Here is a 27,378-nt window from a genome sequence, read left to right on the forward strand (position 1 = left end):
GACAGGCACAAGCTGAGTAGCCGGCTGTCTCATGTCAACCACTGTTTTTTTATACAGAGCTGACACTGTCACGTAATTTTCAACAGTACATCCACTCAGGTGTCGACCCCCTAGGTGGTGACATCACTGTTACAGACACTCTGCTCCGTCTCCACATCATTTTTCTCCTCATACATGTCGACACAAACGTACCGACACACAGCACACACACAGGGAATGCTCTGATAGAGGACAGGACCCCACTAGCCCTTTGGGGAGACAGAGGGAGAGTATGCCAGCACACACCAGAGCGCTATATATATATACAGGGATAACCTTATATAAGTGTTTTTCCCCTTATAGCTGCTGTATGTTTTAATACTGCGCCTAATTAGTGCCCCCCTCTCTTTTTTTAACCCTTTCTGTAGTGTAGTGACTGCAGGGAAGAGCCAGGGAGCTTCCCTCCAACTGAGCTGTGAGGGAAAATGGCGCCAGTGTGCTGAGGAGATAGGCTCCGCCCCCTTTTCGGCGGCCTTATCTCCCGTTTTTCTGTATATTCTGGCAGGGGTTAAATGCATCCATATAGCCCAGGAGCTATATGTGATGTATTTTTTGCCATGTAAGGTATTTTTATCATGTTTTATTGCGTCTCAGGGCGCCCCCCCCAGCGCCCTGCACCCTCAGTGACCGGAGTATGAAGTGTGCTGAGAGCAATGGCGCACAGCTGCAGTGCTGTGCGCTACCTTATTGAAGACAGGAACGTCTTCTGCCGCCGATTTTTCCGGACCTCTTCGCTCTTCTGGCTCTGTAAGGGGGCCGGCGGCGCGACTCCGGGACCCATCCAGGCTGGGCCTGTGATCGTCCCTCTGGAGCTAATGTCCAGTAGCCAAGAAGCCCAATCCACTCTGCACGCAGGTGAGTTCGCTTCTTCTCCCCTTAGTCCCTCGATGCAGTGAGCCTGTTGCCAGCAGGTCTCACTGAAAATAACAAACCTAAACTAAAACTTTCACTAAGAAGCTCAGGAGAGCCCCTAGTGTGCACCCTTCTCGTCGGGCACAGAAATCTAACTGAGGCTTGGAGGAGGGTCATAGGGGGAGGAGCCAGTGCACACCAGTTAGTCCTAAAGCTTTCTTTAGATGTGCCCAGTCTCCTGCGGAGCCGCTATTCCCCATGGTCCTTACGGAGTCCCCAGCATCCACTTAGGACGTTAGAGAAATACAGTATACAATAATTTGTTGTTATGGAGCACATAACATTTTTGAGATAATCTACGCAAACACACACACACACAAAAAAAAAGGTCAGGTTATTGCACATCATTCTTTACATCTATTTCAGAATTCCAGGTTGGCATGGCTTCTTATCCCGTTACTATATGGCAGGTGGAGGGTGGGTGGCCTCAGGTGCAACAACTTACCAAATCATGCAGTAAACGTAGCCCTGTCCTGTAATAGTCAGCTATTCCACTTGCTCAGCATACGCACCTCTGGTTGCTGATATGAACTCCACTTCTTACCTCTGTAATTCTGCTACTCCTTCCGCTCACTTACCCATCTTTTGCAACTCCTGTCACAGGTTCTGCTGTTCAGGCACACTGCAGGGTTGCACTGATGAATTTTCATCCCCATTAATGAGCACATCAAATTGTGCCCTTATTAGACACTTTTCCATCTCTCCCAACATTTCCCATTACTTACGCCGCTCTCACCTTGATCCCACCTCCAGCACGCAAAACGATCATAAATTAAATGCTAGAGTGGCAGCAATAAATTTCATTTTGAATCACTAGCAGACAGACACAGAAGCATCTCACGTGTACCAACATATAATCCCCCCTCCCCCACAATGGCAGCCCTGGGTATAAGTATGGTAAACACCACAAGGAGAATGCAGACCATCCAGCTCATAGTTACCCCTTGTGTGTCCCGATAGTAATAAGTAGGGGATTCGGTTAGCATACCAGCATTTGGGATGCCAGCATCAGTATTCTGACCGCCACTTTCCTAAGCGCTGGGATCCTGATACTATCCCATAAGTAGAACTATGGTAAATGCTGTCAGGAGAATTCAAACCCATGAAACCATTGGGAGACCATGCATATTCTACATAGAGATGAGCGGGTTCGGTTTCTCTGAATCCGAACCCGCACGAACTTCATGTTTTTTTTCACGGGTCCGAGCGACTCGGATCTTCCCGCCTTGCTCGGTTAACCCGAGCGCGCCCTAACGTCATCATGACGCTGTCGGATTCTCGCGAGGCTCGGATTCTATCGCGAGACTCGGATTCTATATAAGGAGCCGCGCGTCGCCGCCATTTTCACACGTGCATTAAGATTGATAGGGAGAGGACGTGGCTGGCGTCCTCTCCGTTTAGAATAGATTAGAGAGACACTTGATTTACTAATTTTGGGGAGCATTAGGAGTACTCAGTACAGTGCAGAGTTTTGCTGATAGTGACCACCAGTTTTATTTATAATCCGTTCTCTGCCTGAAAAAAGCGATACACAGCACACAGTGACTCAGTCACATACCATATCTGTGTGCACTGCTCAGGCTCAGGCCAGTGTGCTGCATCATCTATTATCTATATATAATATTATATATATCTGATTATCTGTCTGACTGCTCAGCTCACACAGCTTATAATTGTGGGGGAGACTGGGGAGCACTACTGCAGTGCCAGTTATAGGTTATAGCAGGAGCCAGGAGTACATAATATATTATATAGTGAGTGACCACCAGACACACAGTGCAGTTTATTTAATATATCCGTTCTCTGCCTGAAAAAAGCGATACACACAGTGACTCAGTCAGTCACATACCATATCTGTGTGCACTGCTCATGCTCAGGCCAGTGTGCTGCATCATCTATATAATATATTTTCTCTATCGTCCTAGTGGATGCTGGGGTTCCTGAAAGGACCATGGGGAATAGCGGCTCCGCAGGAGACAGGGCACAAAAAGTAAAGCTTTAGGATCAGGTGGTGTGCACTGGCTCCTCCCCCTATGACCCTCCTCCAAGCCTCAGTTAGATTTTTGTGCCCGGCCGAGAAGGGTGCAATCTAGGTGGCTCTCCTAAAGAGCTGCTTAGAAAAGTTTAGTTTTAGGTTTTTTATTTTACAGTGAGTCCTGCTGGCAACAGGATCACTGCAACGAGGGACTTAGGGGAGAAGAAGTGAACTCACCTGCGTGCAGGATGGATTGGCTTCTTTGGCTACTGGACATTAGCTCCAGAGGGACGATCACAGGTACAGCCTGGATGGTCACCGGAGCCTCGCCGCCGGCCCCCTTGCAGATGCTGAAACGAGAAGAAGGTCCAGAATCGGCGGCAGAAGACTCCTCAGTCTTCTTAAGGTAGCGCACAGCACTGCAGCTGTGCGCCATTTTCCTCTCAGCACACTTCACACGGCAGTCACTGAGGGTGCAGGGCGCTGGGAGGGGGGCGCCCTGGGAGGCAAATGAATACCTATTTTGGCTAAAAATACCTCACATATAGCCTCCGGAGGCTATATGGAGATATTTAACCCCTGCCAGAATCCGTTAAGAGCGGGAGACGAGGCCGCCGAAAAAGGGGCGGGGCCTATCTCCTCAGCACACAGCGCCATTTTCCCTCACAGAAAGGCTGGAGGGAAGGCTCCCAGGCTCTCCCCTGCACTGCACTACAGAAACAGGGTTAAAACAGAGAGGGGGGGCACTAATTTGGCGTTAGAAATATATAAAAAAGATGCTATAAGGGAAAACACTTATATAAGGTTGTCCCTATATAATTATAGCGTTTTTGGTGTGTGCTGGCAAACTCTCCCTCTGTCTCTCCAAAGGGCTAGTAGGTCCTGTCCTCTATCAGAGCATTCCCTGTGTGTGTGCTGTGTGTCGGTACGTGTGTGTCGACATGTATGAGGACGATGTTGGTGAGGAGGCGGAGCAATTGCCTGTAATGGTGATGTCACTCTCTAGGGAGTCGACACCGGAATGGATGGCTTATTTAGGGAATTACGTGATAATGTCAACACGCGCCAAGGTCGGTTGACGACATGAGACGGCCGACAAACAATTAGTACCGGTCCAGACGTCTCAAAAACACCGTCAGGGGTTTTAAAACGCCCGTTTACTTTAGTCGGTCGACACAGACACAGACAGGGACACTGAATCCAGTGTCGACGGTGAATAAACAAACGTATTCCTTATTAGGGCCACACGTTAAGGGCAATGAAGGAGGTGTTACATATTTCTGATACTACAAGTACCACAAAAGAGGGTATTATGTGGGATGTGAAAAAACTACCGTAGTTTTTCCTGAATCAGATAAATTAAATGAAGTGTGTGATGATGCGTGGGTTCCCCCCGATAGAAAATATGGGCGGTATACCCTTTCCCGCCAGAAGTTAGGGCGCGTTGGGAAACACCCCTTAGGGTGGATAAGGCGCTCACACGCTTATCAGAACAAGTGGCGGTACCGTCTATAGATAGGGCCGTCCTCAAGGAGCCAGCTGACAGGAGGCTGGAAAAATATCATAAAAAGTATATACACACATACTGGTGTTATACTGCGACCAGCGATCGCCTCAGCCTGGATGTGCAGAGCTGGGGTGGCTTGGTCGGATTCCCTGACTAAAAATATTGATACCCTTGACAGGGACAGTATTTTATTGACTATAGAGCATTTAAAGGATGTATTTCTATATATGCGAGATGCACAGAGGGATATTTGCACTCTGGCATCAAGAGTAAGTGCGATGTCCATATCTGCCAGAAGATGTTTATGGACACGACAGTGGTCAGGTGATGCAGATTCCAAACGGCACAAAGGTGTATTGCCGTATAAAGGAAGAGGAGTTATTTGGGGTCGGTCCATCGGACCTGGTGGCCACGGCAACTGCTGGAAAATCCACCGTTTTTACCCTAAGTCACATCTCTGCAGAAAAAGACACCGTCTTTTCAGCTTCAGTCCTTTCGTCCCTATAAGAGTCATATCTGCCCAGGGATAGAGGAAAGGGAAGAAGACTGCAGCAGGCAGCCCATTCCCAGGAACAGAAGCGTTCCACCGCTTCTGACAAGCTCTCAGCATGACGCTGAGACCGTACAGGACCCCTGGATCCTACAAGTAGTATCCCAGGGGTACAGATTGGAATGTCGAGACGTTTCCCCTGCGCAGGCTCCTGAAGTCTGCTTTACCAAGGTCTCCCTCCGACAAGGAGGCAGTATGGGAAAAAATTCACGAGCTGTATTCCCAGCAGGTGATAATTAAATTACCCCTCCTACAACAAGAAAAGGGGTATTATTCCACACTATATTGTAGTACTGAAGCCAGAAGGCTAGGTGAGACCTATTCTAAATCTAAAAAAATTTGAACACTTACAAAGGTTCAAATCAAGATGGAGTCACTCAGAGCAGTGATAACGAACCGGGAAGAAGGGGACTATCTGGTGTCCCGAGACATCAGGGATGCTTACCTCCATGTCCCAAATTTGCTCTTATCACTAAGGGTACCTCAGGTTCGTGGTACAGAACTGTCACTATCAGTTTCAGACGCTGCCGTTTGGATTGTCTACGGCACCCCGGGTCTTTACCAAGGTAATGGCCGAAATGATGGTTCTTCTTCGAAGAAAAGGCGTCTTAATTATCCCTTACTTGGACGATCTCCTGATAAGGGCAAAGTCCAGGGAACAGTTGGAGGTCGGAGTAGCACTATCTCGGATACTGCTACAACAGCACGGGTGGATTCTAAATATTCCAAAATCGCAGCTGATCCCGACAACAAGTCTCCTGTGCTTAGGGATGATTCTGGACACAGTCCAGAAAAAGGTGTTTCTCCCGGAAGAGAAAGCCAGGGAGTTATCCGAGCTAGTCAGGAACCTCCTAAAATCAGTGCATCATTGCACAAGGGCCATGGTAAAAAAATGGTGACTTCCTTCGAAGCAATTCCAGTCGGCAGATTTCATGCAAGAACTTTTCAGTGGGATCTGCTGGACAAATGGTCCGGATCGCATCTTCAGATGCATCAGCGGATAACCCTATATCCAAGGACAAGGGTGTCTCTCCTGTGGTGGTTACAGAGTGCTCATCTTCTAGAGGGCCGCAGATTCGGCATTCAGTTTTGGATGTTGGTGACCACGGAGGCCAGCCCGAGAGGCTGGGGAGCAGTCACACAAGGAAAAAATTTCCAGGGAGTGTGATCAAGTCTGGAGATTTTTCTCCACATAAATATAGCTAAGGGTAAAATTATAATGCTCTAAGCTTAGCAAGACCTCTGCTTCAAGGTCAGCCGGTATTGATCCAGTGGGATAAAACATCACGGCAGTCGCCCACGTAAATAGACAGGGCGGCACAAGAAGCAGGAGGGCAGTGGCAAAAACTGCAAGGACTTTTCGCTGGGCGGAAAATCATGTGATAGCACTGTCAGCAGTGTTTCATTCCGGGAATGGAAACTGGGAAGCAGACTTCCTCAGTAGGCACGACCTCCACCCGGCAGAGTGGGAACTTCATGGGGAAGTTTTCCACATAATTGTAAACCGTTGGGAATTACCAAAGGTGGACATGATGGCGTCCCGTCTGAACAAAAAACGGGACAGGTATTGCGCCAGGTTAAGAGACCCTCAGGCAATAGCTGTGGACGTTCTGGTAACACCGTGGGTGTACCAGTCGGTGTATGTGTTCCATCCTCTGCTTTTCATACCTAAGGTACTGAGAATTATAAGACGTAGAGGAGTAAGAACTATACTCATGGCTCCGGATTGGCCAAGAAGGACTTGGTACCCGGAACTTCAAGAGATGCTCACAGAGGACTTATGGCCTCTGCCGCTAAGAAGGGACTTGTTTCAGCAAGTACCATGTCTGTTCCAAGACTTACCGCAGCTGCGTTTGACGGCATGGCGGTGGAACGCCGGATCCTAAGGGAAAAGGCATTCAGGAAGAGGTCATTCCTACCCTGGTCAAAGCCAGAAAGGAGGTGACCGCACAACATTATCACCACATGTGGCGAAAATATGTTGCGTGGTGTGAGGCCAGGAAGGCCCCACGAAGAAATTTCAACTCGGTCGATTCCTGCATTTCTTGCAAACAGGAGTGTCTATGGGCCTCAAATTGGGGTCCATTAAGGTTCAAATTTCGGCCCTGTCGATTTTTCTTCCAGAAAGAATTGGCTTCAGTTCCTGAAGTCCAGAAGTTTGTCAAGGGAGTATTGCATATACAACCCCCTTTTGTGCCTCCAGTGGCACTGTGGGATCTCAACGTAGTTCTGGGATTCCTCAAAACACATTGGTTTAAAACCAGTCAAATCTGTGGATTTGAAGCATCTCACATGAAAAGTGAACATGCTCTTGGACCTGGCCTGGACCAGGCGAGTGTCAAATTGGTGGTTTTTTTTTTTCTCAAAAAAGCCCATATCTGTTTGTCCATTCGGACAGGGCAGAGCTGCGGACTCGTCCCCAGTTCTCTCCCTAAGGTGGTGTCAGTGTTTCACCTGAACCAGCTTATTGGGGTGTCTTGCGCCTACTAGGGACTTGGAGGACTCCAAGTTGCTAGATGTGGTCAGGGCCCTGAAAATATAGGTTCCAGGACGGCTGGAGTCAGGAAAACTGACTTGCTGTTATCCTGTATGCACCCAACAAACTGGGTGCTCTTGCTTTTAAGCAGACTTTTGCTAGTTGGATGTGTAATACAATTCAGCTTGCACATTCTGTGGCAGGCCTGCCACAGCCAAAATATGTAAATGCCCATTCCACAAGGAAGGTGGGCTCATCTTGGGCGGCTGCCCGAGGGGTCTCGGCTTTACAACTTTGCCGAGCGGCTATTTAGTCAGGGGCAAACACGTTTGTAAAATCCTACAAATTTGATACCCTGGCTAAGGAGGACCTGGAGTTCTCTCATTCGGTGCTGCAGAGTCATCCGCACTCTCCCGCCCGTTTGGGAGCTTTGGTATAATCCCCATGGTCCTTTCAGGAACCCCAGCATCCACTAGGACGATAGAGAAAATAAGAATTTACTTACCGATAATTCTATTTCTCGGAGTCCGTAGTGGATGCTGGGCGCCCATCCCAAGTGCGGATTATCTGCATTACTTGTACATAGTTACAAAAATCGGGTTATTATTGTTGTGAGCCATCCTTTCAGAGGCTCCGCTGTTATCATACTGTTAACTGGGTTCAGATCACAGGTTGTACAGTGTGATTGGTGTGGCTGGTATGAGTCTTACCCGGGATTCATAAATCCTTCCTTATTGTGTACGCTCGTCCGGGCACAGTACCTAACTGAGGCTTGGAGGAGGGTCATAGGGGGAGGAGCCAGTGCACACCACCTGATCCTAAAGCTTTACTTTTTGTGCCCTGTCTCCTGCGGAGCCGCTATTCCCCATGGTCCTTTCAGGAACCCCAGCATCCACTACGGACTCCGAGAAATAGAATTATCGGTAAGTAAATTCTTATTATATATCTGTCTGACTGCTCAGCTCACACAGCTTATAATTGTGGGGGAGACTGGGGAGCACTACTGCAGTGCCAGTTATAGGTTATAGCAGGAGCCAGGAGTACATAATATTATATTAAAACAGTGCACACTTTTGCTGCAGGAGTGCCACTGCCAGTGTGACTAGTGACCAGTGACCTGACCACCAGTATATATAATATTAGTAGTATACTATCTCTTTATCAACCAGTCTATATTAGCAGCAGACACAGTACAGTGCGGTAGTTCACGGCTGTGGCTACCTCTGTGTCGGCACTCGGCAGCCCGTCCATAATTGTATATACCACCTAACCGTGGTTTTTTTTTCTTTCTTTATACATACATACTAGTTACGAGTATACTATCTCTTTATCAACCAGTCTATATATTAGCAGCAGACACAGTACAGTGCGGTAGTTCACGGCTGTGGCTACCTCTGTGTCGGCACTCGGCAGCCCGTCCATAATTGTATATACCACCTAACCGTGGTTTTTTTTTCTTTCTTTATACATACATACTAGTTACGAGTATACTATCTCTTTATCAACCAGTCTATATATTAGCAGCAGACACAGTACAGTGCGGTAGTTCACGGCTGTGGCTACCTCTGTGTCGGCACTCGGCAGCCCGTCCATAATTGTATATACCACCTAACCGTGGTTTTTTTTTCTTTCTTTATACATACATACTAGTTACGAGTATACTATCTCTTTATCAACCAGTCTATATATTAGCAGCAGACACAGTACAGTGCGGTAGTTCACGGCTGTGGCTACCTCTGTGTCGGCACTCGGCAGCCCGTCCATAATTGTATATACCACCTAACCGTGGTTTTTTTTTCTTTCTTTATACATACATACTAGTTACGAGTATACTATCTCTTTATCAACCAGTCTATATATTAGCAGCAGACACAGTACAGTGCGGTAGTTCACGGCTGTGGATACCTCTGTGTCGGCACTCGGCAGCCCGTCCATAATTGTATATACCACCTAACCGTGGTTTTTTTTTCTTTCTTTATACATACATACTAGTTACGAGTATACTATCTCTTTATCAACCAGTCTATATATTAGCAGCAGACACAGTACAGTGCGGTAGTTCACGGCTGTGGCTACCTCTGTGTCGGCACTCGGCAGCCCGTCCATAATTGTATATACCACCTAACCGTGGTTTTTTTTTCTTTCTTTATACATACATACTAGTTACGAGTATACTATCTCTTTATCAACCAGTCTATATATTAGCAGCAGACACAGTACAGTGCGGTAGTTCACGGCTGTGGCTACCTCTGTGTCGGCACTCGGCAGCCCGTCCATAATTGTATACTAGTATCCAATCCATCCATCTCCATTGTTTACCTGAGGTGCCTTTTAGTTGTGCCTATTAAAATATGGAGAACAAAAATGTTGAGGTTCCAAAATTAGGGAAAGATCAAGATCCACTTCCACCTCGTGCTGAAGCTGCTGCCACTAGTCATGGCCGAGACGATGAAATGCCAGCAACGTCGTCTGCCAAGGCCGATGCCCAATGTTATAGTACAGAGCATGTCAAATCCAAAACACCAAATATCAGTAAAAAGCCTCTTTTTTTCTTTGCGTCATGTGCTGTTTGGGGAGGGTTTTTGGAAGGGACATCCTGCGTGACACTGCAGTGCCACTCCTAGATGGGCCCGGTGTTTGTGTCGGCCACTAGGGTCGCTAATCTTACTCACACAGCTACCTCATTGCGCCTCTTTTTTTCTTTGCGTCATGTGCTGTTTGGGGAGGGTTTTTTGGAAGGGCCATCCTGCGTGACACTGCAGTGCCACTCCTAGATGGGCCCGGTGTTTGTGTCGGCCACTAGGGTCGCTAATCTTACTCACACAGCTACCTCATTGCGCCTCTTTTTTTCTTTGCGTCATGTGCTGTTTGGGGAGGGTTTTTTGGAAGGGACATCCTGCGTGACACTGCAGTGCCACTCCTAGATGGGCCCGGTGTTTGTGTCGGCCACTAGGGTCGCTAATCTTACTCACACAGCTACCTCATTGCGCCTCTTTTTTTCTTTGCGTCATGTGCTGTTTGGGGAGGGTTTTTTGGAAGGGCCATCCTGCGTGACACTGCAGTGCCACTCCTAGATGGGCCCGGTGTTTGTGTCGGCCACTAGGGTCGCTAATCTTACTCACACAGCTACCTCATTGCGCCTCTTTTTTTCTTTGCGTCATGTGCTGTTTGGGGAGGGTTTTTTGGAAGGGACATCCTGCGTGACACTGCAGTGCCACTCCTAGATGGGCCCGGTGTTTGTGTCGGCCACTAGGGTCGCTTATCTTACTCACACAGCGACCTCGGTGCAAATTTTAGGACTAAAAATAATATTGTGAGGTGTGAGGTATTCAGAATAGACTGAAAATGAGTGTAAATTATGGTTTTTGAGGTTAATAATACTTTGGGATCAAAATGACCCCCAAATTCTATGATTTAAGCTGTTTTTTAGTGTTTTTTGAAAAAAACACCCGAATCCAAAACACACCCGAATCCGACAAAAAAAATTCGGTGAGGTTTTGCCAAAACGCGTTCGAACCCAAAACACGACCGCGGAACCGAACCCAAAACCAAAACACAAAACCCGAAAAATTTCAGGCGCTCATCTCTAATTCTACACAGGTGGGCCATGACCGGGAACTGAACTCATGACAGTGCTGTGAGGAAGAAATAAGCACAACACTACCAGTTACCCAGTGTCTCCTCTGTATCCTGATAGTAATAGGTGTAGGTATGATAAATGCTGTCAGAATAAGCTAATACATACCCCCTGTGTGTCCTAATAGTGATAGATATTAGAGTAGTAAATATAAGGCTAGATTTATCAAAGCTTGGAGAGAGATAAAAAACCAACCAATGAGAATCTAATAACCCTTTCACGCTGAATCCCTGGCTCCGACCCGGGATACTGAACTCAGGATGCTTGGAGCTATCTCCAAGCACTTCTGAGCCTGCCAATCAATAGCCTTTTAAGCATGACCCGGGTCACAGACCCGGCTCTGCCTTTCACACCGCAGGCAACCCGGGATGCACAACCTGGGTTGACCCTTACGCACTGAACCAGGACCTGGGTCGCTTGCCCCGGTAATAACCCAGAACCTCAGCTCAGTGTGAAAGGGGTATAACTTTCATTTTTCAAACACAGCCTGCAAATTGACAGCTAGAAGCTGATTGGTTAGTACTTTAATTCTCTCCACTGTATCTCTCTCAAAGCTTTAATGAATCAAGCCCACAGTCATAAGAATATGAGACATCAGGATTATACTTGTCCTCTATGTTTCCTGACAGTAATTTGTAAGATTATTATTTATGGTAGGACATGGCCATAGGCATTATTTTTTTTAGAATTAAAAGGTATTTACCTGGGTCACCTTCTCGGTGACATTCTGTGTTCTCTCAAAGGCATTGCTGGGGGCCACAATCTCAATCTCTGTGGTGGAAGCAGACCGATGCTTTTCTAAATTGAACTCCACAAAGTTGAGAGTAAACTGTGGTATCTGGCTGATAGTTCTGTATCTCATGAGGTCTGATTCAGAGGTTGAATTCAGGAAACCCGACTTCATTTTTGACGTCTCTGCTGAAATCAGAGGAAAATAGGCAGAAATTTACTGAGACAAGATAAATAATTAAAAGAAAACACAGGCGTAGTATTGTACTTCTGTGGGGTGGTCAGTTATCTACACCAAGCCTATAGATAAGGACTAGTGACAGCACTGACAGTAAGTAGTTATAAGGTGATGGGTTTCATTTTCAAAGTGCAAAGTGGGCAACATGCAGTGGGAAAGGAAAATGACGGTATCTGCAAAGCAGCAGAAGTTTGACAGACCAATGGCAAGTGTTGGGCAGTAGCACTGCACCTACGCTGGCAGAACAGAGTAAAAATATGTGTGGAGTAAGATAATTAATGCCTGGGTTTGAGGAATTGCCAATTCCATCCAAAAAATGATTGAGATCGGTGAGTCTATGATTTTTAACGGGATCCGGTCTGAAGATCGACACTGTCTAGGTCGACAATGTTTAGGTCGACCACTATAGGTCGACAGTCACTATGTTGACAGGGTTGGAAGGTCGACAGGGTTTCTAGGTCAACATGTGCTAGGTCAAAAGGTCGACATGAGGTTTTCACTTTTTTTTTTCTTTTTTTTTGAACTTTTTCATACTTAATGATCCACATGGACTACGATTGGCGAGTGAAGCGAGCCATGCAGGGGACACGGTGCACTAATTGGGGTTCCCGGTCACTCTCCGAAGAAAACGACACCCAAAAAAACAACAACCTCATGTCGACCTTTTGAACTGTCGACCTAGCACATGTCAACCTAGAAACCCTGTCGACCTTCCAACCCTGTCGACCTAGTGACTGTCGACCTAAACATTGTCAACCTAGGCACTGCCAATCTAATTATCCACACCCATTTTTAACATGCTGTTTTTCCCCGATTCCACGATGGATCACCGATCATCGATGTCCGCTGATTGGTGGATTGAATAAGCAAAATGGGGAATTGCGGCCATAGATGTATGGGCTGCATTAGATTATTTACTTGTTGGTAGTCAGGATACTCAGTGGTTACTGGTTTAGCACCAGATTCCAGTTGTGATGAAATGACTTAATAGCAATGTAAACAACAGCAAGGAAAATGGGAATTTCTATAAATAATATTGTAAAATGTAAAATAGTATATACAGTATGATGTAAAGCTGTATTGCTGCAAATGAGGGTAGCAGCATTGCTATATGACGCATCACTGAAAAAATACCAAATTTGTTCCTGGGAATGTTTTATTTTACGGTATGGCCTGGAGGTGTCACTGTTTCCAAGCTGAACATTCCAAGTGCTTTCTACATGTAGCAAAGGCAGACATGCAGGATACGCAAATGAGCTGCTTTCTATGTAAAAGTCGGTATCCGGACTCCAGGTCGACAACAAAAAGGTCGACACACCTTAGGTTGACGCCAATTGGTTGACACACCTTAGGTCGACATGGACAAAAGGTCGACAGGAACAAGGTCGACATGGAAAAATGTCGACATGAGTTTTTCACAATTTTTTTTCTTTTTTGGAACTTTTTCATACTTAACGATCCATGTGGACTACGATTGGAACGGTAATCTGTGCCGAGCGGAGCGGAGCGAAGGCATTATGCCCGAAGCATGGCGAGCGAAGCGAGCCATGCGAAGGGACGCGGCGCACTAATTGGGGTTCCCGGTCACTCTACGAAGAAAACGACACAAAAAAACATAAAAAACTCATGTTGACCGTTTTCCATGTCGACCTTGTTCATGTCGACCTTTTGTCCACGTCGACCTAATGTGTGTTGACCAATTGGCGTCGACCTAAGGTGTGTCGACCTTTTTGTTGTCGACCTGGAGTCCCAGACCCGTAAAAGTCATACTGTGAAGGAGCAAAACAAATTATATGTTAAAACTTTGTATAAATGCACATATTTTTAGTCTGTTTAATTATCACAAATTTGGAACAATGGTTAAAGTTGGTATTAAGCTTTCTTTACCAGTTTGACTTATTTATATACACAGGTCTTTTTTTTCTGCAAATTATATTTACTGGTTCTCAATAAAAGGTACATTACATGACATGTCAAGTATAATACAGGTTGAGTATCCCATATCCAAATATTCCGAAATACGGAATATTCCGAAATACGGACATTTTTGAGTGAGAGTGAGATAGTGAAACCTTTGTTTTTTGATGGCTCATTGTACACAAACTTTGTTTAATACACAAAGTTATTAAAAATATTGTATTAAATGACCTTCAGGCTGTGTGTATAAGGTGTATATGAAACATAAATGAATTGTGTGAATGTAGATACACTTTGTTCAATGCACAAAGTTACAAAAAATATTGGCTAAAATGACCTTCAAGCTGTGTGTATAAGGTGTATATGTAACATAAATGCATTCTGTGCTTAGACTTGGGTCCCATCACCATGATATCTCATTATGGTATGCAATTATTCCAAAATACGGAAAAATCCGATATCCAAAATACTTCCGGTCCCAAGCATTTTGGATAAGGGATACTCAACCTGTACAGTGAAATAAAGTACAGGAATATTAACTTGTTTGACACTCTAATTCTTTCTTGTATATGTTGGGCCAATTTATATATATATATATATATATATATATATATATATATATATATATAATTTTTTTAAGAAACCACTGGAGAAGCAAAAAGAAAACATAGAGAAGAGAAGTAAAGTATGAAAGGATTAAAGCAAAGAAAAAGAAAAAGGAGAAGTCTCAGAGTAAAGGTATCAGGGAGTACAGCCGGATTAAAGCAATATAGTTAGCTTTCTGCCGGCCCAGAAGAAAATATCAACCAAGCGAGGAACTATTTGTTTTCTAAATTTGATTGTCAACCTCAGCACTGTGGATTATATATAGATAGTTCTTATTTATTTTTTTATTTTTATTTTTTATTTATACAGTTTATTGTCATCATCAAAAGCACGATGAACTTGGCAGATGAAATTTCTTTGTACAAAAGCACACTGGTACAGTAAAACAGCAAGTCACAGTAGTACAAACATAGTTAAGAAATCAACACTAAAACACAAGCTAAAAAGTGCTCTTATCTCTGTTTTCCTTGCATCTCATACTCACTCCACTTGTCCTGCATTGCCCTGCACTACATTCACTGGAAGTGATCTACAGTATTAGTCAGTATGTGGAATGATGTGTCTGTCCTCATTACTAGCTATTTTTGGCCCATCCAGCTTCCTCAGAGTGATAACTAAGGGGGACATGTACTAAGTGGTGATAAAAGTGGAGAAGTGAGCCAGTGGAGAAGTTGCAACCTATCAGCTGCTCTGTATACATTTATAGTATGCAAATTCTAAATGTTAAATCAATGCTGATTGGTTGCCATGGCCAACTTCTCCACTGGCTCACTTCTCCACTTTTATCACCACTTAGTACATGTCCCCCTAAATCCCTATTTGCTGGTACATTTTAGCAGTGACCAATTTCTGATAATTGCAGCGCAGGGCAGATGCCAAACTGCTTATAAATAAGTAGTCCAGTGAGATTTGCCAAGGATTCCAAACTCATTGACTAACCAGTAAAAAAATACTCTTTTGACAAATGTTTTGAAAACTTTTGCCAATAACATAGTATTATCAACAATCACATTTACTTTTAGGGGCAAAAAATAATGTTCTTGGCTATAATATGTATACTCAGTGTTTCAGACAGCCTATAAACTAAGGCTATTCTGTAATATACTTGCGTATTTTCTGCAAAACATAGAATGAATATAATCTGCAAAACATAGATTGAATATTTTAAAGCTGAAATAAATATATTTGCCTCTAAGCATAGAATTAGCCACTGAAGAAATGATGTGACAATGACCTTGAAGGTATACCTCATTCTACAGACACTAAGGCTCATTTACTAATATTGCATTATGGTGCTGACAGTGCACTGAACCACAGCAACTAAGCGTGGCTTTAACTATCTAGTGCAGTTGTTCTCATACTGTGTGCCGTGGCGCCCTGGGGTGCCTCAGGGCACTTGCAGGGGAGCCTTGGATTTGTGGTCCAGGACCAATTCAAATTATTTATGGTCAATGAAATAGGCAAAACCAATGCTGGTGGCTGTCAATAATAAAATATGTGGACAAACCAAAGCAAATTTTGTCCCTCGCCACACAATTGAACCTAGGACATGTAAGTACAACTTAATTTAATATTTCTTTCAAAATTTCTCAATAAGAAACTTTTGTCCTAGGGCTGTTGTGAAAAAAAATTCTGATACAAAAAGTTTGGGTACCACTGATCTAGTGGAAGTTAGAAGATGAAAATAAGTGTCTGATGGATGCTACTACTGTACAGTGTGCCTGATTGCGTGCTACAGTCTAGTGCAAACGTTCTATCTGAATGCACTGTTAGTATATGAGCCCTAATAAACCCATAAGGGGCAGATTTATTAAGCCTGGTGAAGTGATAAAGTGGATGGAGATAAAGTACCAGCCAATCAGCTCCTAACTGCTATGCTGGGTTTGAAAAATGACAATTAGGAGCTGATTGGCTGGTGCTTTATCACCTTCCACTTTATCACTTCACCAGGGTTAATAAATCTGCCCCTCAGTTTGGTAAAATCTAAAAGCTGCTCTGTATAATTTTATAGTATGCAAATTATAAATGTTACTTCAATGCTGATTGGTTGCCATGGGCAACTTCTCTCTTATCACTGCTTCATACATTTACCCCTTTATTTGTTAATGCAAAAGCCCTATTTTCATTCCAGGCAGCATATTTGCCAGGTAACAATGCGATATGATTTCACCAACCAAAGGTCAATAACATCACACTTGAAAGCACTCACCCGCATTGAAGGCAGCGCTTGTCAATCTCTGGTGAAGTGTCTTATTAGCCTTTCTTGCCAGAAGCAATGCCAGATCTTCAAAGTTTAGGATAAACATGATGACGTCCCCTTCCTCGTTCTTCACTGGGACAACGTCCACCAGGCACCGCAGACAGGAGCCTGTAGAGGATGTTTGGGATTCAAGTAAAACCAATTAAAGTTTCAGTTTAATGTTTCAGTTTGTGCTGATCAGTCATGACAGTACACAGTCACAGCATCAAGGCTTATGCGCTATAAAACTATTTTAAAGTGGTTCTCTCATCTCCATACTATACTGGTGTCTTTAAAACATAAACTAGCCTCTTAGAGGTCTATTTACTAAGCCTTGGATGGAGATAAAGTCGCTGGAGATAAAGTAGCAGCCAATCGGCTCCTAACTGCCATGTCACAGGCTGTGTTTGAAAAATGACAGTTAGCAGCCGATTGGCTGATACTTTATCTCCAGCCACTTTATCTCCATCCAAGGCTTAGTAGGTCTATTTACTAAGCCTTAGATGGAGATAAAGTCGCTGGAGATAAAGTATCAACCAACCAGCTCCTAACTGTCATTTTTTAAGACAGCATGTGACATGGCAGTTGGGAGCTGGTTGGTTGGTACTTTATCACTGTGCAATTTGTCACTCTCCAAAGCTTGATAAATCTGGGTCTAAATATGGTATTCATATGACATTGTTATTCTGTTAAACTGTGGTCCTGGCAGAAGTCTCCGATTTTTAATATTCACTGAACAAATCTTGTTATTTTGTATATAGTGTGATTCTCATAATGCATTTTAAGCTTTGAGCTTTGTAATATCTAGAGAATAGGTGCATTGAGTATGACACTAAATAACAATAATTGAAATTATAACCATGTCCAGTAAAGAGTAACCATGTACAATGCACATGCCTTTTTCACATTTTCCTGTGTTACATGGAAGGAACCATGATGGATTTTATTACAATTTATTCCCACTAATCAACACCAGTACTTAATTATGTGCTAAAATAAATGTAACTCAACTGTCAAAGTTAATTAGGGGAAAAAACTGAAACTAAATGATTGCATTAGTATTCACCTCCTTGTTATATCCAAACTAGAAAGTTAGTTACTTTCTTCACAAGTCAAAGTTGTAATCTGTCATTTGCGATGCTTCCCTTATCAGGACAAGTACTGCGGTGTATGTGGTCTTTTTGCCATGTACCTGGGATCATACTTGCCTACATTGAGACTGCTCCCTCCATGAGGGAGCAGCCAGATCACGTAGGAGGGGGCGGGAGGAGGTGGTACAGGGGCGTGGGGATGTGTTCACATCATTGTAGCACCGCCCCCACATTACCGGCATTGTAAAGTAGGGGTGGGTCTATGATGATGCGATTTAACGGAAATCGTGTCACTGCCCCGCCCCCTTCTGTGTGTGACGGGATGCCGTGGGTGGTGGGTGCCGGTAAGCGGGGGTCCGCCATGGATGAGCGGGATGTGGGAGACTTGCCCACTTCCCCGGGGGCTGGGAGTGCCACCCGATTTTTGGGAGCTTTTTGGCCTTTCCGGGAGAGTAGACAAGTCTTCCTGGGATGCCTACATGGAATGTAGAATGCCATTTTCCCAAAGGATCAGAGTGAGGCAGCTTGTAGATGTATGCTGCAAGTTTGTGTTATACAGGGAGTGCTTCTGCAACCATTGTTCAGCATGATTGTAATTAGGTCACACTTCTGCAGCTCTATAGAGTCTTGTGATGATTTGCACACAGACCACTTTACAGAGTATTTATATAATAAAGGAATATTTCACAGTGTGTGTCCTGTCAGTTTTTTCAGGTACCCTACAGGTGCCAGAGGGCCCTGTCTACTTGTGGTTCTCCAAGTGCCATTATGTTCTAACAGTCTTTTAAATTGGGAATGACAGGGCTTGCTCAGAAATGTGTAAAGTACAACTAAATATGCTGCGCTATATAATAAACTGCTAATAAATAAATAAATAATAAATAATAATGTAGTGCACAGTAAAGAACAATATCTCATCTATTCTTTAACCAGTACCCTGGCAAGGTCGCATCAGATGCGACCATGCCTGCAAGTGCTTTATCTGACCTGGTCGCACAGGATGCGACCAGTTAGATAAACAGTGTTAGCAGCGGCAGGGAATGGAAACTTCCCTCTGCTGCTGCTGTCAGAGGGACCGGAAGGTCCATATGCCTTCCAGCCCCCAGTGTTGCCGTGCTGCAAATCATTGCTGATCGGTCAGCACAACACGATCCCCCACCCCCAACGGCTGCAGAAAATAGCAGCTGCTGGTAAGTGTAAATCATCGCCCCTAAGCCCCCCCAGGCTACCCCTGTGTACCTGGCAGCTGTCCGGGCTCTAAAAACTAAAGTCGTGATGGACATGCTGTTTCCGATGTTCCGATGGACGCAATGTTTTTTTGGGAAAAATGTAAGAAACAAAAGAAAAAAAATGTGTTTTCTTTTTTTTAACTAAAATCATTTTGGACAGGGTTAGATTCATGTTTTTCACCTAATTCACTCATTAAAAAAAAAGACAATTTCTGAGCGTTCTTTGGGGGGGAAAAATCATTAGTTAAGTGGTTAATAATAATTATCTCAGTGGGTACAACAGGTAGAGTACCCTTTTACACATTACGGCAGGTAGAGCCCCCTTTTACACATTACCCAAGGTAGAGTCAACTTTTACACATTAAGGCAGGCAGAGCTCCCTTTTAGACATTACGGCAGGCAGAGCTCTCATTTACACCTTATGGCAGATATAGTCCCCTTTTACACATTACTGCAGGCAGAGATCCCTTTTACACATTATGCCAGGTAAAGTCCCCTGTCACACAGTACACCAGGTAGAGTCCCTTTTACAGATTACGGCAGGTAGAGCTCCTTTCTACACATTACGGCAGGCAGAGTCACCATTTACACATTACGACAGGCAGAGTCCCCTTTTACACATTACGGTATCAGAGTCCCGGCTATGTACGTTACGGCTGGCAGAGCCTGATTTTATACATTATGGCGTATATATAAGACCCGTTCGGAGGCATTTATCATGCCTCATTAATAAAAGTATCACTTCTGAAATATACATTATGGTAAAAACTTACTGTTGCTAATGGTATTTCTCCTAAGTCCACAGGGTCCACAGGATAACAATGGGATATGATGAAGCGACAGCGGATTTGCACCAATCGATCAAAGCTTTTCCGGCCTCCCAGCATGCAACGGGCCCGTCCATATATTCCCGCCTCCTTGCTCCGGCAAATCAGTTGTATTCCAAAGCTCAAGGCAGGAGCATCATAGATAGCCCTAATCAGACGATAACAACACACATGCACACCCTTCCGTACAAGAAGGAAGAGGTTAATGAGTAAAGGATGCTCAAATCAGGTGCGTCAGGGTGGGATCCTTGTGGATCCTGTGGACTTAGGAGAAATACAGTTATCAACGGTAAGTTTTTACCATAACGTATATTTCTCCGGCAGGGTCTACAGGTTATCCACAGGATAACAATGGGATTTCCCAAAGCAATTTAGTGGTGGGGACGCTCCTGATTGGACAGGAGAATCCTTCGCCTGAATTCAGCGTCATGAGAGGCAAAGGTAAACAAGGGATAATGTCTAATGAATGTGTTAATGGAAGAGCACGTGGCTGCCTTACATATCTGTTCTGCTGAAGCACCAACGTGCTGCCCATGATGGACCTACCTTACGAGTAGAGTGAGCAGAGACATTAGCCGGAACAGCCTGAGTATATGCTTCTGAAATTGTCATCCAAAGCCATCTTGCCAGTGTCTGCTTATCAGCAGGCCATCCTCTCTTGTGAAATCCGTAGAGAATGAAGAGAGAATCTGTCTTTCTGATGGCACTGGTACGATCCACATAGATCCTTAATGCATGGACTACGTCCAGCGATGCATCTCCCGCAGAAAGGCCCGGTACCTGGAAAGCAGGGACTACAATTTCTTCATTAAGGTGGAATTTAGACACCACCTTCGGAAGATACCCAGATCTAGTTCTGAGAACTGCTTTATCTGGATAAAAAAAATCAGAAATGGGGAATGACATGATAATGCCCCTAAATCTGATACTCTTCTAGCTAAAGCCATATACAGTAGAAAGAGAACTTTAGCTGTCAACCATTTAAGATCCACTTTATTAAGTGGTTCAAACGGGGCAACTTGAAGGGCTTTCAGGACTAGACTTAAGTCCCAAGTCACTGTAGGAGGAACAAAAGGAGGTTGAATGCGCAGCATTCCCTGGAAAAAAGTAGGCACATCCTGTTAAATGGCAATTTTCTTTTGGAACCATACAGTCAATGCCGACACTTGCACTCTCAAGGAAGCCACCTTCAAACCTTTATCCATTCCTGCCTGAAGGAATGCTAAGACCCTGGAAATTCTGAAAGACTTAGGGTCCATTTTCCGTTCACTGCACCAATGAATATAGGTTTGCATATTCGGTGATAAATGCAAGCTGAGGAAGGTTTTCTTGCTCTGAGCATAGTTTGAAAAACCTGTGCTCTTGACTTCAGGATAGAGGTTTCAAGAGCCACGCCATCAAAGACAGTCCATCCAGATATCTGTGATAACAAGGACCCTGCATCAGTAGATCTGGACGTTGAGGGAGCAGAAGTGGACCATCCATCGACATCCTCTGCAGATCTGAGTACCAATGTCTTCTGGGCCTAGCCAGAGCTATTAGTATCACGGCACCTTTTCCTTGCTTTATCTTTCTCACCACCCTGGGTAATAGGGTGATTGGGGGAAACACATAAGCCAGATGAAAAGCCCATCTCACCGATAGGGCATCCACAAAGATCGCTCTGGGATCCTTTGTTCTTGACCCGTATGTGAGCACTTTGTTGTTCAGCCGGGACGCCATGAGATCTATCTCTGGCAACCCCCATTTATCTACTAGAGTCTGGAAGACCTCCGGGTGTAGAGCCCATTCGCTTGCCTGAATGGCGTGCCGACTGAGAAAGTCCGATTCCCAGTTTAGGACACCCGAAAGAACACTGCGGACAAGGCTGGATGATGAAGTTCTGCCCACTTTAGTATGTGACTTACCTCCTTCATCGCTTTTCGGCTGCGAGTTCTTCCCTGATGGTTGAGGTACGCTACTGCCGTCGCATTGTCCGAGCGGATCTGGACTGGTTTTCCCTGAAGAATGTCCTTTGCCTGAATCAGTGCCATGTATATGGCCCGAAGTTCCAATATATTTATTGGCAGGCATCTTTCTGCCTTGGTCAATTGCCCCTGAAAACACAACCTTCCTGACACTGCTCTCCAGCCCTGGAGACTGGCATATGTCATCAGAATTTTCCAATCTGATATCCAAAAGGGTCTCCCCTTGTCCAGATGGGATATCTGTAGCCACCAGGCTAATGACCTTCTTATGTCTATCGTAAGAACCATAGTCTGTGTTTTTATCGTCTGATGCAACCCATTCCATTTGGCAAGAATCAGACGCTGCAGAGGCCTCAAGTGGAATTGTGTATACTCCACCATGTTGAATGTTGACACCATCAAACACATCACGCGCATTGCTGCATGAATGGATACCTTTTGACTGTGTAACAAGTCCTGAATCCTTGACTGAACCTTGGATATCTTGTTCATAGGTAAAATTACTCTCTGAAGACTTGAATCCAGTACAGCCAAGTGAGTCATCCGTTGTGACGGAACCAGAGATGATTGTGCCCAATTTATGAGCCACCCGTGGTTCTGCAGACACATTATTGTCTGTGCAGATGACATAAGAGCAATTCCTGTGTCTGTGCCAGGATTAAAAGGTTATCGAGGTATGGAAATATTCTTATCCCCTGCTGGCGGAGATAAGATGCCATTACCACCATAATCTTGGTAAATACTCTGGGAGCTGTGGCTAACCCAAAAGGTAGGGTCTGGAACTGAAAATGTTGTTTGAGGATAGTGAACCTGAGATAGCACTGATGGGACAATGCTATAGGAACATGTAGGTAAGCATGCTGTATATCCAGGGATACCATATAATCCCCTGGCTCCATGGCCAAAATGATGGAACATAACGTCTCCATGTGAAACCGAGGTACCCAAATGTATTTGTTCAGTACTTTGAGATTGAGAATGGGCAGAAATGACCCATTCGGCTTCTGAACTAAAAACAGGTTGTAGTAAAAACCCTGTCCTCGTTGTGTAGGAGGAACTGGAATGACTACTCCTGAGTGAAGCAATTTCTGAACTGCCTCTAACAAAGCCCTGGCCTTCGTCTCTACCCGAGACAGGCTGGAACAAAAAAACCTTCGAGGATGGTGCTTCTTGAAGGCAAAAGCATAACCTAGAGATACAGCTTCTTGCACCCAGGCATCTGTTGTAGACTGCTGCCAGATCTGTGCAAACTGAAGAAGTCAGCCCCCCACGCTGGGGTCCCCCAGGTGGAGGCCCGCACCATCAGACTTATGGCTTATTATCCGTTTTCCCAACTAGTCCTCTGGTAGCCCATTGCTTTTTAGTCTTACCAAGACTTGTTGTATTGGGGCTGCTTGCCATCACTTTTTCCTTTAGCTTTTCCTTGAGACCAAAAGGGCCGAAAAGCCGGAACTTTAGATTTGAAATTGTATGTGGAAGGAAACTTGACCTTGTTGGAGTCTGCTTCTGACTCCAGAATATCTGTCAATTCTTTACCAAAAAGAATATCTCCAGAAAAGGGCAAAGATTCCAAAACCTTCTTAGATTCTGAATCAGTTTCCACGTACATAGCCAAACTGCTCTGCGAGCAGCTATTGTTGAAGCTGATGCCCTGGAGGCAATAGTACCCATATCCAATGCTGCTTCTTTCAAGAACATTGCAGCCTGTTTTATATATTAGCTATATGGAATTTTTGCTCTCTAGAAGCTATTGGAAAATCCCCGTCCAATGCATCAGCCCAGGCAGCCACTGCCTTTGCCATCCAAGCTGAAGCCATGGCTGGCCTTATGACTGCCCCAGACAGGGAAAAAATGGTTTTTAGAAATTATCCCTATCATTTAATGATGTTGAAGGTAAAGGTAATTTAGATTTTCGCACTAATTGAATTACATGCGTATCTACTTTAGGAGCCACCTCCCTTTTTAAACAATCCCCAGCTGGAAGAGGATAATTGGAATTCCATTTCTTAGGAATTCTAAACTTCTTATTGGGCGTAGCCTCCATAATTTTCGTCAGCTGATCTGACCCTGGAAACTCAGTCTTAACTGTTTTGGGACGTTTAAATACAGGTGCCTTGGTTTATAACACAGGCTCTGCTGAATTCTCTAAGGATAGAATGGCTTTCATTGCTGTAATTAACTCAGCTATATCCACTGAGCTGAGACCTTCCTCCTCCTCTTCGTATGCAGAAGTAGAATTTATTGAGTTTTCATCTTCCGATGAATCCTCATCTGAATCATGTGTAGCCTCTGAGAGTGAAGATTTACTTACCACCATCTTATCAGCTTGTTTCTTTTGAGAGGCTGCAGCTGGAAGTGATACACCATAGGTGGGGAGCTGCATGTAAGGGTTAATAATGTAACCTATCCCTGGTACAGGAGTTGGAGGAATTATCCGGTCAGCTATGCTGGATAAAGTCTGTGCAAACATAGCCCAAGGTGGATCCATCTGCACCTGAATCTGCCTTGTATTTTTCAATAACCCCTAGTGAAAGCTAAAACAATTTGCACACAAACCATCCTGAACCAGATCCTGAGAGGATAACACAGCTTTGAAAGACAAACATGATATGAGTGTTGGTGTTGCTGTGAGTGTACCTTCCTCACCTTTTCCACAGTGTACTACACAATTTGTGACTGTAATCACTTTAAACTTCTTAAAGTGACATACAATCCGACCCTACCCATGCACCAGCATTGAGGATCGGAACAAACAAACAAACTGACAGAATTATAGTAAAGTCAGCAATCACACTAGCAGTCAGTCACATGTTATACATACGTATAATAAGCAATATGAGCATATCATCAACTACAACTACAATTTAAGTATGTAGGAGAACATATTACTGCATCATGTTTAAACAGATCTAACGTATTCAGACGCAATTGCGAAAGAAACAACAGTAAATGTATACAGACTCATGTAATAGGCACTTATCTAACTATTCGTACTCAAAAGGGTAGATAGACACTTAGTGCTGTATTACCCATACTCAGTAGAGTGGGATACAGGGAGACTCACCTCGCTTCCAGGACCGATCAATATGTTAGCGAACGCTGAGTGGGTCCAGATGCTACTAGTGTACACTGCCGCTCCATGAACCTATAATGAACACAGACACTCAGTGAACACTGACGCACCAGTCACAAAGCCGCCTATGCTGTGACTGGGTCCCCTTCATGTACAACATCTGAGACGGAAGCGGGAAACAGTTCATGGTGGGAGACTCAGAGGAAACTGGTCATGAACTGAGGGGAGGGGCGACCAGGAGAGCGTCTGACTCCCCACTGATGACATCAACCCTAGGGATCGCGGCCTCATATTATTCCTGGAGCCTCTGATCCCTAAGGCCTAACGCTGGTGCACCTGTGGTGGCAGCCGTGTCAGCGACTGTTTGGTAGTCTCCTCCCAAAACAGTGCGGCAGTGTCCGTATTCCCCATCTAAGCGGAACCGATGCCTTACCTTCTCCCCGTGCTCCGGCCACAGCCTGGTAATGTCTGCTGGACCTGCTAGTATATCCGACATAGACGCCCACTGAAACAGCACTGTACTCATGGGTAAGCGTTGTCGCGACCTGGCGGAGAGTTGTTGGAGGACTCTTTCTAAGGTACATATAAGACGCTGTTTAGAAAGATCACTCAAGAAAAAATAGTAAGACTATAAAAATAAAATAAGAAAGCTTAGGGCTGCTAAAAACCAGCAGCCCTCTGACCATGGTCCAGCTCCTGCCGCACCAAACAAAAAACTGATTTGCTTGAGTAAGGAGGCGGGGATATATGGACGGGCCCATTGCATGCTGGGAGGCTGGAAAAGCTTTGACCGATTGGTGCAAATCATAGCTTCATCATATCCCATTGTTATCCTGTGGATAACCTGTGGACCCTGCCGGAGAAAAACGTTTTGGGGGACATATTCATCATGAAAAAATTATGAAATGAGAATTTTTAAGTTTTCAATTCTCACCCTTTCATTTCACAATTTTTTCACTATTCATCATGCCTCTCTATTAAAAACTGCTATTTTTGCAAAGCAACTTTTTGGAAAAGTGATATATTCCCCCTGCAGCTGAGGCACCCATAAGGACTTCCTCGCACTGCGCATTTAACCTTTTTTTATTTTATCCCCCTGATGGTCTGCAACTCCCCCCCCCCCCTGACTTCACTGTAGTTGTGGTACTCCCGCATCCATCCCCCCTGCAGGTGACCCGCTGCCCTAGCTGAAGCCCGCCCCCCACCGGCACTGTCGGGTTTGTGCAGAAGCTGCACACTGAGATGAACTGAGACAGAGCCACTGCTGAAAGGAGACGGGAGTCCCTACTGACCGAAGCCCCATATTGGAAGCTGGAGGTGGACTTGTCTGAGCCTCCTTCTTCGGCGCCGCCGGCAATTTGAATTAACGGGGAATAATATCTTTAAGCTCAAACCCTTTCTAACCCTTGAAGCAACTAAGACCCTCTAAAACTCTCATCCACTTACTGGTCATCTCCAGACTTGACTACTTTAACTTCCTCTTATCTGACCTATCTGTCTCCCACCTCTCTCCAATGCTGCTGCCCGGCTCATCTTCATCTCTGAACATACTACATCTGCCTCCTCTCTCCTACGAGCCCAACACCCCTTCCTCTTCAGAACCCAACTCAAACTTCTTGCACTCACTTACAAACCCTCCTCTTAATCCTCCTATTTACATCTCTGACCTCATCTCCCTTCACACTCCTACTTGCCCAATCCTGCCTGAGATTTTTTCAGAGCTGCTTCCTACCGCTGGAACTCTCTCCCTCTCTCTATCAGACTCTACACCGCTACAAAACTTTAAACAAGCTCTTAAGACCCACTTCTTTATCAAAGCCTTCCAGCTCTCATCCTAACCCACTGCTTCATGCTCCTTGTTCACTGTCTCTCCTCTTTCTGTGTCACCACCATCTGTCTGCCCCACCCCTTTAGACTGTAAGTTCCCATGAGCAGGGCCCTCTTCCCTAATGTGCTTTTCCTTCTTTCACTTAAGTCAGGATGTACTAAACGAAAAATGTGGTAAAACCCTTGTTTTTAGATGTTTGTACCGCATTTTCAAATGTACTAAACCCCGGCCGCCCACATACCGATGCGGAGGGTAACGCCAGCTTTTTCTAGCACTAGAGAAGAAATTTAAGAGAGCGCAGGTGAAATTAAAATGACTTGCAGTACAGAACAGTTCAGGTCATGGACTTGGTTTATAAACATTGCTGGTTCAGCAGTCACAATCCCCGAGTAAGCAGTAGGGTGCAGAAACCAAGGGTTAAGTGCCATTTGTAGGCAGTGAGGAGGAGATACTGGTATAAAGCCATGTACTAAGAAGGAGGAAACATACCACAAATATCACACTAATACTAATAGCATATGTATTAACATATGCGATT

At 44.7% G+C, this 27,378-nt stretch overlaps 1 protein-coding gene across 1 annotated transcript in view; it reads right to left on the bottom strand.

Annotated features, from left to right (window-relative positions):
• KCNH6 (potassium voltage-gated channel subfamily H member 6) overlaps nucleotides 1-17,070 on the bottom strand; it is a 164,332-nt gene extending 147,262 nt beyond the window's left edge. The window contains exons 1-2 of the mRNA XM_063960004.1: nucleotides 16,796-17,070; nucleotides 11,800-12,014 (exon numbers count right to left, since the gene is read on the bottom strand). Coding sequence (XP_063816074.1) covers nucleotides 11,800-12,014; nucleotides 16,796-16,892 — 312 coding nt within the window. The 5' untranslated portion in view covers nucleotides 16,893-17,070. The remainder of the gene's footprint in view (nucleotides 1-11,799; nucleotides 12,015-16,795) is intronic.
• Between the last annotated feature and the right edge of the window lie 10,308 nt (nucleotides 17,071-27,378).

The sequence above is a fragment of the Pseudophryne corroboree genome, chromosome 3, assembly GCF_028390025.1.
Source record: "Pseudophryne corroboree isolate aPseCor3 chromosome 3, aPseCor3.hap2, whole genome shotgun sequence".
Taxonomy (NCBI): domain Eukaryota; kingdom Metazoa; phylum Chordata; class Amphibia; order Anura; family Myobatrachidae; genus Pseudophryne; species Pseudophryne corroboree.